The sequence below is a fragment of the Hyla sarda genome, chromosome 4, assembly GCF_029499605.1.
Source record: "Hyla sarda isolate aHylSar1 chromosome 4, aHylSar1.hap1, whole genome shotgun sequence".
Classification (NCBI taxonomy): domain Eukaryota; kingdom Metazoa; phylum Chordata; class Amphibia; order Anura; family Hylidae; genus Hyla; species Hyla sarda.
Genome location: NC_079192.1, coordinates 92,923,041 through 92,939,226, shown reverse-complemented (window position 1 = coordinate 92,939,226; position 16,186 = coordinate 92,923,041). Strand labels below are relative to the sequence as shown.

Below are 16,186 nucleotides of genomic sequence, written 5' to 3'. Positions count from 1 at the left end.
ATGTTTAGATATTTATTTTATGGAATTTGGGAAAAGGGGGTTGATTTAAACTTTTAATAAGGAAGAGGTTAAAGTGTGTTTTATTTACACTTTTAGTCCCCTTAGGGGACTTTTAGGAGGAATCATTTGATTCCTCATACCGAGCAATGTGGTTCCATAGAACCACATTGATCTGCCAGGCTTTATCATTTTGAGCACCGGAGTCGGCACAGGACATGAGGTAAGCCCTCAGGCTACCTCCATAGTGGATCGCCCCCCCGTGATCGTGCTGTGGGGGAGCGATCCACCCCACTGGACCACCAGGGATGGGATAAAGGCACCTTTAGACACCGCTGTCTGCTTTGACAGCGGCGATCTAAAGGGTTAATAGCCACCCGATCACTGCATGACGGCTATTAACGCCGGCCGCCATCTACAGGACTCAGCTGGGGGCCAGCTGGTATGACGCGGGCTCGAGTCGGGAGCCCGCGTCATACCCCGTTAATGGCACATGGACGAGGATAGACGTCCATGGTCGTTAACGGGTTAAGGGTATATTCACACGTACAGTATTCTGCGCAGCTGTGTTCCGTCTGCAGTTTCTTCAGCAGAAAATCCTGCGCATCAGATCTGCACAGAATACTGTACGGGTGAATAGACCATTAAGGTGAAAATGGGCTTAGTCCTTAAGGGGTTAAAGGGAATGTGTCACCGTTTTATTAATTTTTTTAATAAATAAAATTATTTTATCAAGATAAAGAATTTCATTTATGTATTTAGTTTTAGGACAATGTGGTTTTAATGTTATTTATTAATAAAGTGTGTACTGTAGCCTCTTTGTGGTGTGTCACTTCACAACACCTACGCAGTTGCTTTATGGCAGGCACAAGGCCTAAGAAAGTTAAGACTGAGTGTGTCTCATAGAAAAGCATGAACTGCTTACAACACATGTGCATAACACAGGCTAGGTGAAATGAAAGGGGGAGCCAGCAGCATTTTCTTGAAGTCCCTGAGGAGCAGTGGAATTGAAAAAAATAAATAAATACAAAACCCCCTCTGCTGGTCAACAGTGGAAGATATGAAACGTTATTATTTAATTTTTCATATTTTGTGACAAGTAACTTTTTTCAAAAACATTAAAGAAATTGTGAAAAAAATATTTAACCTAAAAAAATAAATCACATTTGGTATTTCCCTTTAACCCCTTAAGGATGCAGCCCTTTTTCCCCTTAAGGACTGAGCCCTTTTTCGCAATTCTGACCACCGTCGCTTTATGAATTATTAACGCGAAAACGCTTTTACCGAATATTCTGATTCTGAGATTTTTTCGTGACATATTCTACTTTATATTGGTGGTAAATTTTCGGCGTTACTTGCATCCTTTTTTGGTGAAAAATCCCCAAATTTCATGAAAATTTTGCATTTTTCTAACTTTGAAAATGGATATTCCCAATAAATTGTATTTTTATTCACAAAAACAATATGTCCACTTTATGTTGGCATCATAAAATGGACATATTTTTGCTTTTTGAAAAAATTAGAGGGCTTCGAAGTAGAGCAGCAATTTTCAAAAATTTCATGAAAATTGCTAAATCTGAAGGGACAGATGTTACAGAACTACAACTCCCAGCATGCCTGGGCAGTCCAGGCATGCTGAGAGTTGTAGTTTGGCAACATCTGGAGGGCTACCGTTTGGGCACCACTGTAACAGTGGTCTCCAAACTGACCCTCCAGATGTTGCAAAACTACAACTCCCAGCATGCCCAGACAGCCTTTGGCTGTCTGGGCATGCTGGGAGTTGCAGTTTGGCCTTCCTAGTGGTTGCCACAGTAAAGATCACTTTACTTTCACTTTCATCCCCCACTGTCACTTCCCTACCTGAGCCAGGATCCAGCAGTCTCCAGCGAAGATCCGGGGTCCCCAGGCATCTTCTTTGCAGGTACCGGCCTCCATCTTCTGTCCATGTTCCCCTCGACATCCAGGGGGTGGGCAGAACGGGGGTTGCCATTGCAACCCACTGTCCTGCTCTGCCATTGGTCAGAATCAGTTCTGACCAATGGCAGGGGATAGGAGGAGATCGCAGCACTGTGACCTCACTCCTAGCCCTCAGGATGATCGGGGCTGTCTCTGACAGCTCCGATCATCCGTATTTTTCAGGTGATCGGGTCACCAGAGACCCGATCAGCCCGGAATAGCAGAAAATCGCATGTCTGAATTAACATGCGATTTTCTGAGATCACCCACATGGGGGGTCTCAGGACCCCCTCGGCGATGTGCCGGGGTGCCTGCTGAATGATTTCAGCAGGCATTCCGGTCCCCAACCGGCTAGCAGCGGGGACCGGAATTCCCACGGGCGTATGCATACGCCCCGCGTCCTTAAGGACTCGGGATGCAGGGCATATGCATACGCCAGGCGTCCTGAACAGGTTAATAAGTTGATTTGTGGCTGATATTGTAACCTATCCTGAAGCACAATAAATTGTCAAGTTCTGGAAAACCCCTTTAGACATATTTATTTTACATATTTGAATCTACAAAAATATTACAAGGCTTTATTACAAATAATAATAAAACTTATTCACAAGTATCAAAGAAAGCTGTAGGAAGGCGTCAGGAAACGACGGTTGCTCTGGGGCATTGGGACTGCCATGAAGCCAGGTTTGTTTACTGCCCCTTGTCTGGATCCACTGCTGTTATTTACATTTCGTCCTTTGCCTGTTTTAGCAGATGCAGCATTATTCCTGCTGTATGAAGCATTTCTATCATTGCTGGGGGGAAAAAAACATTAAACCTTAAATTGGTAGTTTCATTTACAAAAGCTTTTTATGTAAGGAAGATCATGACATTATGAGGGAGATTTATCAAAACCTGTCCAGAGGAAAAGTTGCTCATAGTAGCAACCAATCAGATCACTTCTTTCATTTTGCAGAGGCCTTGTTAAAAATGAAAGAAGTGATTTGATTGGTTGCGAAGAGCAACTCCGCAACTTTTCCCCCTGCACAGGTTTTGATAAACCTGTATATTTGTGATAAAATTGGTTAAAAAAGGTGTATATTTTTGGGTGAAAAAAATGCTGTCTTGTCCCTGCAGCTATTGCCGGGACAAGCAGAAAACAACTCTGTTGTAGTATAAAGAACAGGTATAAGGCTTTTCAGGTGCATATCCTGAATGTCTGCATTTTTAACCTTATTATGCTCTATGTAAGTCAAAGGTAAAGTGGTCGCCTGAGCACACTATGTATTAAAAAAAAAACAAAAAAAAAAAAACCTTTACAGCCGCGTAAATAAGTTACGTTTCGCTTACTTATGCAGCTGTAAAAAAGTAATTTTTTTTACAAATTGTGTGCACAGAAAATCCCTTTGCCATATGCTAATAGAGCACAATAATGTTAAAAATGCAGACACAATTTGTCCAATTTTGCATACGCATTATTACAAATAAAATATATCTGAAAAAAACACTGTGAACTTAAAAACAAAAGGCTTCTTTCAGCACTATGCATGTTACCTTTTGGAACGGGAATTCTGACCATCTCCCCATGTCTTCCTTTTCTTGGCCTTACGAGCATATGGGGCATTTTTTCTCTTTGTGCCATTTTTCCGGGACGAGTTAAAATAAGAGGAAGTTTTTTCTCTCTCTTCCGCATCCTCCTCGCTGTCATTAATCCTGGCACTGTGGTTTGTTGACACACTGGCCTTTTGGGGAATGTTCTCAGCTGGAAGGAAAACAGAATGAATAATACGCAATTCAAATATCACAGAAATGCAGTGACAAAATGCAACCATCTGCGCAAGTTATGCATTTGCATAAGGGCCACACCTGGAAGTGTCCACTCGGAGTATTTCTGGAGAACATCTATAAGCTCTGCACCATATTTCTCCAGCTTATCTTCTGTGACTCCATCAATTTGTAATAAAACTTCAGGTTCTGAAGAAAGGGACTCTGAAAAGCACAAACCGGATATAAACACTCAGAATATGAGGTTGTCTTGAAAATATCAATAGCACTACTAATTATTTCTCTTACAGATATTGCTAAATACCATGTCACCTTTGCTATTCATGTGATTGATAATAGTAAAAAAACAAATAATAGCACCTTAAAGGTTTTTTTTTTCAGGGCTTGGGGATTGATAGCCTATCCTCAGGAGAGGCCACCAATATCTGGCTGGTGGACTGCCAATCAGCTGTTCAACTGGAGGCCTCAAGTCTATTCATCGTCTAGTGCAGTGATTCCCAACCGGGGTGCTGGGAGGCACTGACAGGGGTGCCGCGGGCTCCGGTGGCCAAAACATTTTTTCTTCTTCATTTATTTTAATTTTTTTTATATTTGAATTTCCATCCATGCTTACACCAGAGGATCGGGACGAGAAGCGTCCACGTCACTGCAGCAATGACATGGCAGCCTTCCTGGCAGCCCACGTACAGTACAGTGCCTGACAGAGCACAGGCGAGGTTGGGGAGCAGGGATTTTTAATGAAAACGGGCATGTGTGATTGAAGGGAGGGGGGAGTGGGGGGTTGAATGTAAGCAGGGACAGAAGTGGGGGGGGGGGGGGGTGAATGGAGGCCAGAGCAGGGGGGGGGGGGGTAAATGGAAGCAGGGGAGGTAAATAGAAGCAGGGGCAGGAGTGGGGGCTGAATGGAAGCAGGGGCAAAGGGGGGTGAATGTAAGGAGGGGGGGTGAATGTAAGGAGGGGCAGTATAGGTGAATGGAAGCAGAGGCAGTGGGGGTGAATGGAAGCAGTGGCAGGGTGGGTTGGGGGTGAATGGGAGAAATGGCAGGGGGGGGATGAAGGCAATGGCACTGGGAGGCTGAAAGCAATGTGAGTGGGTGGCTGGAGGCGTTTGGGTGGGAGGCTGAAGGCAAAAGTTGTAAGTGGTTGGTTGACTGGAAACAATAGGGGTGGGTGCGAGGCTGGAGGCATGTGTGTGTGTGTGTGGGGTAGAGGCTGGAGGCATGTGTGTGTGTGGGGGAGAGGCTGGAGGCATGTGTGTGTGTGTGAGAGGCTGGAGGTATGGGGGTGTGGGAGAATCTGGAGGCATTTGTGTGTGTGTGGGAGAGGCTGGAGGCATTTGTGTGTCTGTGGGAGAGGCTGGAGGCATTTGTGTGTGTGTGTGGGAGAGGCTGGAGGCACTTGTGTGTGTGTGGGAGAGGCTGGAGGCATTTGTGTGTGTGTGTGTGTGTGTGTGGGAGAGGCTGGAGGCATTTGTGTGTGTGTGTGTGTGGGAGAGGCTGGAGGCATTTGTGTGTGTGTGTGTGGGAGAGGCTGGAGGCATTTGTGTGTGTGTGTGTGGGAGAGGCTGGAGGCATTTGTGTGTGTGGGAGAGGCTGGAGGCATTTGTGTGTGTGGGAGAGGCTGGAGGCATTTGTGTGTGTGGGAGAGGCTGGAGGCATTTGTGTGTGTGGGAGAGGCTGGAGGCATTTGTGTGTGTGTGTGTGTGTATGGGAGAGGCTGAAGGCATTTGTGTGTGTGTGTGTGTGTGTGTGTGTGTGTGTGTGTGGGAGAGGCTGGAGGCATTTGTGTGTGTGGGAGAGGCTGGAGGCATATTTGTGTGTGTGTGTGTGTGTGGGAGAGGCTGGAGGCATTTGTGCGTGTGTGGGAGAGGCTGGAGGCATTTGTGTGTGTGTGGGAGAGGCTGGAGGCATTTGTGTGTGTGTGGGAGATGCTGGAGGCATTTGTGTATGTGTGTGGGAGAGGCTGGAGGCATTTGAGTGTGTGGGAGAGGCTGGAGGCGTGTGTGTGTGTGTGAGAGGCTGGAGGCATTTGTGTGTGTGTGTGGGAGAGGCTGGAGGCATTTGTGCGTGTGTGGGAGAGGCTGGAGGCATTTGTGCGTGTGTGGGAGAGGCTGGAGGCATTTGTGCGTGTGTGGGAGAGGCTGGAGGCATTTGTGTGTGGGAGAGGCTGGAGGCATTTGTGTGTGTGTGTGGGAGAGGCTGGAGGCATTTGTGTGTGTGTGTGTGTGGGAGAGGCTGGAGGCATTTGTGTGTGTGTGTGTAGGAGAGGCTGGAGGAATTTGTGTGTGTGTGGGAGAGGCTGGAGGCATTTGTGTGTGTGTGGGAGAGGCTGGAGGCATTTGTGTGTGGGAGAGGCTGGAGGCATTTGTGTGTGTGTGTGTGTGTGTGGGAGAGGCTGGAGGCATTTGTGTATGTGTGTGGGAGAGGCTGGAGGCATTTGTGTGTGTGTGGGAGAGGCTGGAGGCTTGTGTGTGTGTGTGAGAGGCTGGAGGCATTTGTGTGTGTTTGGGAGAGGCTGGAGGCATTTGTGTGTGTGTGGGAGAGGCTGGAGGCATTTGTGCGTGTGTGGGAGAGGCTGGAGGCATTTGTGCGTGTGTGGGAGAGGCTGGAGGCATTTGTGCCTGTGTGGGAGAGGCTGGAGGCATTTGTGCGTGTGTGGGAGAGGCTGGAGGCATTTGTGCGTGTGTGGGAGAGGCTGGAGGCATTTGTGTGTGGGAGAGGCTGGAGGCATTTGTGTGTGTGTGTGTGGGAGAGGCTGGAGGCATGTGTGTGTGTGTGGGAGAGGCTGGAGGCATTTGTGTGTGTGTGTGTGGGAGAGGCTGGAGGCATTTGTGTGTGTGTGTGTGTGTGTGTGTGTGGGAGAGGCTGGAGGCATTTGTGTGTGTGTGTGTGTGTGTGTGGGAGAGGCTGGAGGCATTTGTGTGTGTGGGAGAGGCTGGAGGCATTTGTGTGTGTGGGAGAGGCTGGAGGCATTTGTGTGTGTGGGAGAGGCTGGAGGCATTTGTGTGTGTGGGAGAGGCTGGAGGCATTTGTGTGTGTGTGTGTGTGTGTGTATGGGAGAGGCTGAAGGCATTTGTGTGTGTGTGTGTGTGTGTGTGTGGGAGAGGCTGGAGGCATTTGTGTGTGTGTGGGAGAGGCTGGAGGCATTTGTGTGTGTGTGTGTGGGAGAGGCTGGAGGAATTTGTGTGTGTGTGGGAGAGGCTGGAGGCATTTGTGTGTGTGGGAGAGGCTGGAGGCATTTGTGTGTGTGTGTGTGGGAGAGGCTGGAGGAATTTGTGTGTGTGTGGGAGAGGCTGGAGGCATTTGTGTGTGTGGGAGAGGCTGGAGGCATTTGTGTGTGTGTGTGTGGGAGAGGCTGGAGGAATTTGTGTGTGTGTGGGAGAGGCTGGAGGCATTTGTGTGTGTGGGAGAGGCTGGAGGCATTTGTGTGTGGGAGAGGCTGGAGGCATTTGTGTGTGGGAGATGCTGGAGGCATTTGTGTATGTGTGTGGGAGAGGCTGGAGGCATTTGTGTGTGTGGGAGAGGCTGGAGGCGTGTGTGTGTGTGTGAGAGGCTGGAGGCATTTGTGTGTGTTTGGGAGAGGCTGGAGGCATTTGTGTGTGTGTGGGAGAGGCTGGAGGCATTTGTGCGTGTGTGGGAGAGGCTGGAGGCATTTGTGCGTGTGTGGGAGAGGCTGGAGGCATTTGTGCGTGTGTGGGAGAGGCTGGAGGCATTTGTGTGTGGGAGAGGCTGGAGGCATTTGTGTGTGTGTGTGTGTGTGGGAGAGGCTGGAGGCATTTGTGTGTGTGTGTGTGTGTGTGGGAGAGGCTGGAGGCATTTGTGTGTGTGTGTGTGTAGGAGAGGCTGGAGGCATTTGTGTGTGTGGGAGAGGCTGGAGGCATTTGTGTGGGGGAGAGGCTGGAGGCATTTGTGTGTGGGGGAGAGGCTGGGGGCATTTGTGTGTGGGGGAGAGGCTGGAGGCATTTGTGTGTGGGGGAGAGGCTGGAGGCATTTGTGTGTGGGAGAGACTGGAGGCATTTGTGTGGGGGAGAGAAGGGCTTGAGGAATTTGGGGGAGGCGAGGCTGCTGGGGGCATTGTGTGTGCGTGCGAGGCTGCTGGGGGCATTGTGCGTGCATGCGAGGCTGCTGGGGGCATTGTGTGTGTGAGACAGGGTATTTGTAGGAAAAATATAGGATGATGCTGGAGAAGTGTGGAGCCTAATATCTTGAGGTTTTTTTTGTGTTTTTTTTTTTTTTTTGCAGGAATGCGGTAAAGAGTTGTGGCTGGAAGAAACAATCATGACGGTCCAGGCCTGATGGATAAGAAAAGTGAATAAGGCTGGGTTCACATCACGTTTTTGCCATACTGTTTTCAATCAGTTTTTCTAAAGAAAACCGTATGGCAAAAAAACGGATGGAACAGTATGCGTTTTTAAACAGTATACTGTTTTTAAAAGTGCATACAGTTCCGTCAGTTTTTATAGAAAAAAACCCATACGTTATTGAAAATGGGGGGGGACTTTAGGATTGAAATGTGCATGTGCAAAGCAAAAACGTTCCGTATGGAACCGTATACATGTTCGTTTCCCATTGACGTCCATGTTAAAAAAACACGTATGTGGATGCAGTAAGGTTTTTAAACCGTTGTCAAAACCGTGGTTGACCACGATTTTGTCTCCGGTTTTCCATACTGTTCCATCCGTTTTTTTTGCCATACGGTTTTCTTTAGAAAAACGGATTGAAAACAGTATGGCAAAAACGTGATGTGAACCCAGCCCAACAAATATTTGTGTATTGCTTCTTTTAAGCCATTTTTTGTCACACGTTTATTATTCGGTAGGAGTGCCCCGCAAAAAATAATTTTTTGCGAGGGGTGCCCTGAGCTGAAAAAGGTTGGAAACCACTGGTCTAGTGGCTGTGCTGGGTTACCACAGATCAGCTCCCATTGAAGTACCGTATTTATCGGGGTATACCACGCACCGGCCTATAACACGCACCCTCATTTTACCAAGGATATTTGGGTAAAAAATGTTTTTTATCCATGGTAAAATGAGGGTGCGTGTGTGCGCGTGTATACCCCGATCTACCCCCAGGAAAGGCAGGGGGAGAGAGGCCGTCGCTGCCCGCTTCTCTCCCCCTGCCTTTCCTGGGGTCTAGAGCGCTGCTGTCGGCCCTTCTCACCCCCTGGTTACAGCCAGGGGGAGAGAAGGGGCAGCGGCACCCATTGCCTCCCCCCATCCCCGGTGGCATAATTACCTGAGTCGGGTCCGCGCTGCTGCAGGCCTCCGTCGTGCGTCCCCTGCGTCGTTGCTATGCACGGCGCGGCGCACTGACGTCATGCGCCGCGCCGTTCAGCGCATAGCAACGACGCCGGGGACGCACGCCGGAGGCCTGGAGCAGCGCGGACCCGACTCAGGTAATTATGCCACCGGGGAAGGGGTAGGCAACGGGGCAGCGGCGCCGGCAATGGGTGCCGCTGCCCCTTCTCTCCCCCTGGCTGTCGGCGCCGGCAGCAAAAGTCAGGGGGCAGAACGGGCAGCGGCGCCGATAACCAGGGGGTGAGAAGGGCCAACAGCAGCGCTCTAGACCCCAGGAAAGGCAGGGGGAGAGAAGCGGGCAGCGACGGCCTCTCTCCCCCTGCCTTTCCTGGGGGTGTATCGGCGTATAACACGCACACAGACTTCAGGCTAAAAATTTTAGCCTAAAAAGTGCGTGTTATACGCCGATAAATACGGTAAATCAATCACTAAGTTTTGGAAAACCCCTGTAAGGCTGGGTCCACACTACGTTTTGTCCCATACGGGAGCGCATACGGCAGGGGGGAGCTAAAACCTCGCGCTCCCGTATGTGACCGTATGCGCTCCCGTATGCCATTCACTTCAATGAGCCGGCCGGAGTGAAACGTTCGGTCCGGTCGGCTCATTTTTGCGCCGTATGCGCTTTTACAACCGGACCTAAAACCGTGGTTGACCACAGTTTTAGGTCCGGTTGTAAAAGCGCATACGGCGCAAAAATGAGCCGACCGGACCGAACGTTTCACTCCGGTCGGCTCATTGAAGTGAATGGCATACGGGAGCGCATACGGTCACATACGGGAGCGCGAGGTTTTAGCTCCCTCCTGCCGTATGCGCTCCCGTATGGGACAAAACGTAGTGTGGACCCAGCCTAACATGACGATTCCTCACATGTCAACTGTATAATACTTTTATGTTAATGCCTTCGAAGTGCCCATATATGATCCTATATTACTACCAAGTTTGACAAACTGTAAAGGACTGCTAGGACTCTCTTTAAAAAAAATAAAAATAAAAGCACTCATGATGCTTAAGGCACAAGAGTCTCAATGGGGGAGATTCTCAAAGAATTTTGTGCCAAAAAAAATAAAAAAAATTTGTGCCACAATTTTGCAGCGAAAAGTATTGACCACGTTTTCAAAGAGCTTTGTGTCACGGCTTACACTGTTATCGCAAGTTTTGTAAAAGTGGGCGTGTCCACGTATATTGTCTGCTTTGTAGACAAGAAAACGATGAAAAAAAACGATGTCATACTGGGAATCCCAGGTAATTTTTTCAAATGCCAACCCCCTTACTGCAAAAACACACAGTGGTACGGGAGATTTATTGACGATCTCCTTTTCATTTGGGAGGGGGATGAATCTCTCGTACCACTGTATAATTTGAAATTCACTCACCACATAAAAATAATATAACATTTTTGGATTTGGAATTAAGTAGTGTAGTTGGAGAAATAATTACAGTGGCCACACATCGAAAACCAATTTCAGGTAATACAGTTTTGAGGGCCAACAGTAATCATCCAACACATACAATAAAAGCAATACCAGTAGGAGAATTAACCCGTCTTAAGAGAAATTGTTCCAACAGTGAAGTATTCAATGTACAGTCAGAAAATTTGGTGAATAGATTAAAGAAACGTGGGTATACAAATAAAGCATTAAACAGAGCAAAAAAAGTAGTATCTAAAAAAAAACAGAACAGATCTCATTCACGGGGGAAAAAATAGAAGGGAATTTGAGGATAAGCTCATTTTATCCCTAACATATTCTCCTTTTTTCAACAAAATTAAGAGTGTGGTGTTAAGTCATTTGCACATATTAAAACAGGATGAAATAGTATCCAAAATATTGCAAAATGGTTGTCACATAGTCTCAAAAAAAGCCCCTACACTTAAAAATCATTTATCTCCAAGTCTTGTGGAGGAGTCCCGATCGAGTACAAATGATTGGCTCTCACAAAAGGGATTTTTAAAGTGTGGACAGAAAATATGCCGCACTTGCAATTATGTGAAGGTAGTGAAGGAATTTGAAAATGCGGAGGGCAGCAAAAAATATGTAATTAAAAACTACATGTAGAGATGAGCGAACTTACAGTAAATTCGATTCGTCACAAACTTCTTGGCTCGGCAGTTGATTACTTATCCTGCATAAATTAGTTCAGCTTTCAGGTGCTCCCGTGGGCTGGAAAAGGTATCATACAGTCCTAGGAGACTCTTTCCTAGGACTGTATCCACCTTTTCCAGCCCACCGGAGCACCTGAAAGCTGAACTCATTTATGAAGGATAAGTCATCAACTGCCGAGCCGAGAAGTTCGTGACGAATCGAATTTACTGTAAGTTCGCTCATCTCTAGATCGAATGTTTGCATTGCAAATTGAAATATATAGGATACACTACCCGCTAATTAAAAACTCGTGCTCTAGAAGATCTGAATGATGTGGGAGCATTAAATAGAAACAAATCTGCTGCATCTCTTCATTTCCAAACAGTGCATGGTGGAAATATAACTGGTTTTCGAATACCGTATATGGTATTGAACTTGTAAAAATGGGCATAAGGCAAGGTTGCACTAGGAGTAAGTTGGAACATAGAGAAGCCTTCTGGCAATTCACTCTTGGCACTCGTGCCCAGTTTGGCATGAATGCGAGACGTGAATTGCGGTTTCATTATTAATGGAAATACTGCAACAATTGCGTAAAGATATTAGTAATCCAGAGTTTATTATATAATGATTGCTTATAATTGTAAAGTAATTGTTGTTATATGTTGCCATATATATAGGTGTGAATAAAGTGTTGTTAAAAAACACACACTAAAGTGTGTGTTAAAAAACAAAGTCTCTGCCCAGTCTTGTGGTCTTACTGGCAAGCGCAAGTAACTTGGAAGGAGGAGAGGTAATTAATTACCCCTCACCTGAGTTGGTACGAATAAAAGCCCTTGCCGTTAGACCTATGACGTCACTGAGGAAGAGCGCGCATGCGCTTGAAACGCGTATGACTATGGAGGGAGTCGGTTTTACTGTGTGACGTATGTCTACTTTTTGATACGGAAAATAAAGCTGCAAATTTTCATCTGGTGCCGGACCATCGTTTTCTTGTCTACATTGAATACCAGCCCTTTGCCGAGTGCGGATCCGTGCACAGAAGTGGACTAAGGTGAGCTGTACTGAACATTTATTTTATATTGTCTGCTTTACATGATATTTTCAAAGGAGAGTCCAGTTTACATCAAAACTTTCACAGCAGCTTTTTGATAGTGTAGAAATCACAGAAATGGTTGTAGCTTTCTATGTTTTTTTTGTTTTTTTTTTAAGGTGTAATTTAATTATTAAAAAAGAAATTATTATTGAAAAATGTAAAAAAAATATATTTTTATTTTATTGAATTTTTTTCTTGGTCACTGCACCTGTTAAGCTCAACAATGTTTTATTTATCCAGTTATCGCTTGTTTGGGCACTAGTAACCATGGAATATTTCCTGAGATGTTTCTGCCAGAATTTTCTGCGATGTAAAATTTTGCACAAACTCTGCAATTTTGGCGCAAAAAAGTCCAAAATGGCTGCAGCAACAAAAAATTATTTTGGTGCGAAAAAAATATAAAAGTGGCGCGAAAATAAATTTTCACATATTTTCAAAGCCGCACAAGAGACCTTTGAGAATGTGAGAAGAAAAAAAAAAGTGTGAATAATATCGCCGGAACAGAAATTACAGCAGTTTTTGAGAATCTCCCCCAATGTGCTGTTATTGTCACAGAGATGTCTAGAAGGAAGCACTGCCGAGAATTCACATAATGTTACTCCTTATAACCCAGACCAATAGTCGCTTAAAGTGTGAAGAAAATCAGTCATGACACCATCAATATTCTATTAATAGAAGGCATTGCTATTGAAAAACTATCATTTAAAGGGGGTTTTCCCACAAAACTAACAAATGTGTACGTGGAATTATTTAAAGAAGATGTAATAAACTTATCCCTTACACTCCGGATCTCCCATATGGGGCCCCCGGCTCAGCTCTTGTGCGTGAGGTTTCAGGTCAGCTCATCCAAACATACCACCTTTATTCATCTCTATGGGAGAGGAGGAGACACACAGTTTGTGTGTCTCCATCTCTCCCATAGAGATGAATGGAGGGGGCCTTTTTCGACCAGCCGACGTGCTGGGTACGAAACACACTAACAGAGCAGAGCCGGGGCCGAGTTGGATTATCCACTGAACATGTTCTTTAACCCCTTAAACACGAGCACCGTAAATCTATGGGGCTGCTGAGCACTACTTAGCGCACCGCGCCGTACATTTACGGCACTGCGTTCCTTGATCACCGCATTTCCGGACGCGGTGATCGGAACGAGATGACAGCAGCTATCCTGGCATATCACCCAGGGGGGTCTTGAGACCCCCCTTGTCAGCGATCGCTGCGAATCACATGATGTGATCGTGTCAGTAACTGTATAGCGACTCTGCCTCTGTACATCCCTTATCCCCTTTAATCCAGCTCCCACATCACATCACAGACATCCGGTTTGCTACACTTTTTTTCTTCTCTTGTATGTCCTTCTCTTGTATTTTCCACATCATGTTTGCCTTATCTTTTCTGTGCACCTTGTGGTACTTTTTAGTATTTGTGGTGTTGGCATATCGCATCAGAGCGGTCATCATCATATCATGGTAGACTGGCGCTTTTTCAAGAGAACAAAATATATCTGATCTCTGCACATTTTTTTCTGACTGTTATTGATCCTTTTTAATCATGTTTTATATAATCATGTATGTTTAATATAGATTACTTATTTGAAATCCAATTTATGTTTGGTGCTATTCTTGGTGATTATTGTTAGTATATTGTGCACTAAACAAGTATTTTCAGGTATTATACACTCTGGTCCAATATTTTTTTGGTTACAAGAACATGTTAGTGTAAAAAATGAAGATTTTTAATTTTCGCCTCCATTTTGCTACTATTCCTGTGAAACACCTAAAGGGTTAAACTTTCTGAATTTCATTTTGAATACTTTGAGGGGTGCAGTTTCTATAATGAGGTCATTTATAAGGGATTTCTTACAAAAAGGCCCCTCAAATCCCCTTCAAAGTTAACTGGCCCCTGAAAATCCAGATTTAGAATTCTTTGTGAAAATTTGGAAAACTGCTGCTACACTTTGAAGTCCTCTAATGGGTTCATAAAGTAAAAACATGTCAACTTTATGAAGCAGACATAAAGTAGACATATTGTATATGTGAATCAATATATTATTTATTTGTTATGTCTATTTTCCTTACAAGCAGAGAGTTTCAAAGTTTGAAAAATGCTAAATTTTCTTTGAAAATTTACCACTAACAAAGTAGAATGTGTCACGGAAAAACAATCTCTGAATCAAATTCATAAGTTAAAGGAGTACTCTGGTGCAGAGTATTCCTGCTCCGTCCGGCCCGGGCTGCAAAAAAAAAATGAAAATTAACCATCTCTCACCTTCCTGGGTTCCCGCGGAGCGCCACTACAGCTGATCTGTCCTCCGGTCCATCCTCGTCATACTTCCGTGTTAACGAAGCGTCACATGGTGCTCAGCCTATCTCCGGCCGCCGCGATGTTCTGCCTCGGCCGGCGATAGGCTGAGCGCCATGTGACGCTTCGTTCTCACGGAAGTATGAAGAGGATGGACCGGAGGACCGATCATCTGTAGTGGTGCTCCGCGGGAACCCAGGAAGGTGAGAGATGGTTCATTTTCATTTTTTTTTGCAGCCCGGGCAGGACGGAGCAGGAGTACTCTGCACCAGAGTACTCCTTGAAAGCATCCCAGAGTTATTAATGCTTAAAGTGACAGTGGTCAGATTTGCAAAAAAAAAAAACGCTGCGTCCTTAAGGTCAAAATGGGCTGTGTCCTTAAGGGGTTAAAGAGGACCTGTGGTCATCCCCCCAAAAAAATCTGATTTTACAGTTATTAAATAGCTTACAGTGTCCTGATCACACACCTTGATATGTCCTCCTGTTCCTGAGATATAAGGGTTTATAGTTTGACAATTTTGGAATTCAGTCAGATGGGCATAAACTTAAGGGGAAAAAAATGGGGGTGAATATCAGGCGATGGGCAGGATAATACAGTCAGGAGGTATGATTGTTGTACACTGAGGGGCATATATGCCTAAAAACACACTCCCTGACTCTGTAATCCCACTCATCTGACTGACTCCCTGAATTGTAGACAAACTACGAGCCTTAATGCCTCTCAGTAACAGGAGGAACCATAAAAAAGGTGTGGACCCCTAACCTATTTAATGATAATACAATCACATTTTTGGAGGGTTGAAATAAAATAGCTCCTGCATCTAGATGTTACTGTAACATACTTGTTATGGTGCCCCCCCCCCCTCCCCTGGATGTTTTTTTGTTTCCCTTTCAGAACGTCCACCTAATGGGGAAGATTTATCAAAACCTGTCCAGAGGAAAAGTTGCTGAGTTGCCCATAGCAACCAATCAGATCGCTTGTTTTTGTACATTTTGCAGAGGTCTTGTTAAAAATAAAAGAAGCGATCCGATTGGTTGCTATTAGCAACTCAGCAACTTTTCCTCTAGACAGGTTTTGATAAATCTTCCCTAATGTGCTGGTGGTCAAACATACTCTGTCACCCACATAGCCTAACCCCTTCATGACCCAGCTCGTTTTGGCCTTTATGACCCAGTCCATTTTTTTCAAATCTGACATGTGTCTCTAAGTGGTAAAAACTTTGGACTGCTTTTACCTGGCAAAGTGATTCAGAGATAGTTTTTTCGAGACATATTGTACTTTATATTAGTGGTAAATTTTTGTTCATACATTTTTGTGACAAACTCAGAAATATTGTGAAAAATTTGAAAAATTTAAATTTCTCTATGTTAGAAACTCTCTACTAGTAAGAGAAATATGTAAACCAATAAATTGAGGCCAAAAACAAACAAGGTATAAACCACTGTTCGGTGCCCAGAAATACTAGAAAGCCTATATAGATGCACCAAACTGACACAATATTATGAGTAAGTATAAATCTTTATTATAATCAAATAGGATAAAACATGATAAAAAATCAGCAGCAGTTAGAAAGAAAACGACTCCGAACACAGATATTAAATAATGTCCAATAGGTACATGGAATGGCACATAAATATAGGTATACAATACTTAATGAAAAGTGGACTAAAAACAAGCCACAATACATGTATATATAT

At 45.1% G+C, this 16,186-nt stretch overlaps 1 protein-coding gene across 2 annotated transcripts in view; it reads right to left on the bottom strand.

The window, feature by feature from the left end:
• Positions 1 to 2,475: 2,475 nt before the first annotated feature.
• The window catches only part of BLM (BLM RecQ like helicase), a 109,675-nt gene continuing 95,964 nt past the window's right edge, over positions 2,476 to 16,186 (bottom strand). For both annotated transcript variants that reach the window (XM_056571558.1, XM_056571559.1), the window contains exons 20-22: positions 3,799 to 3,921; positions 3,487 to 3,694; positions 2,476 to 2,747 (exon numbers count right to left, since the gene is read on the bottom strand). In XM_056571558.1, coding sequence (XP_056427533.1) covers positions 2,567 to 2,747; positions 3,487 to 3,694; positions 3,799 to 3,921 — 512 coding nt within the window. In that variant the 3' untranslated portion in view covers positions 2,476 to 2,566. The remainder of the gene's footprint in view (positions 2,748 to 3,486; positions 3,695 to 3,798; positions 3,922 to 16,186) is intronic.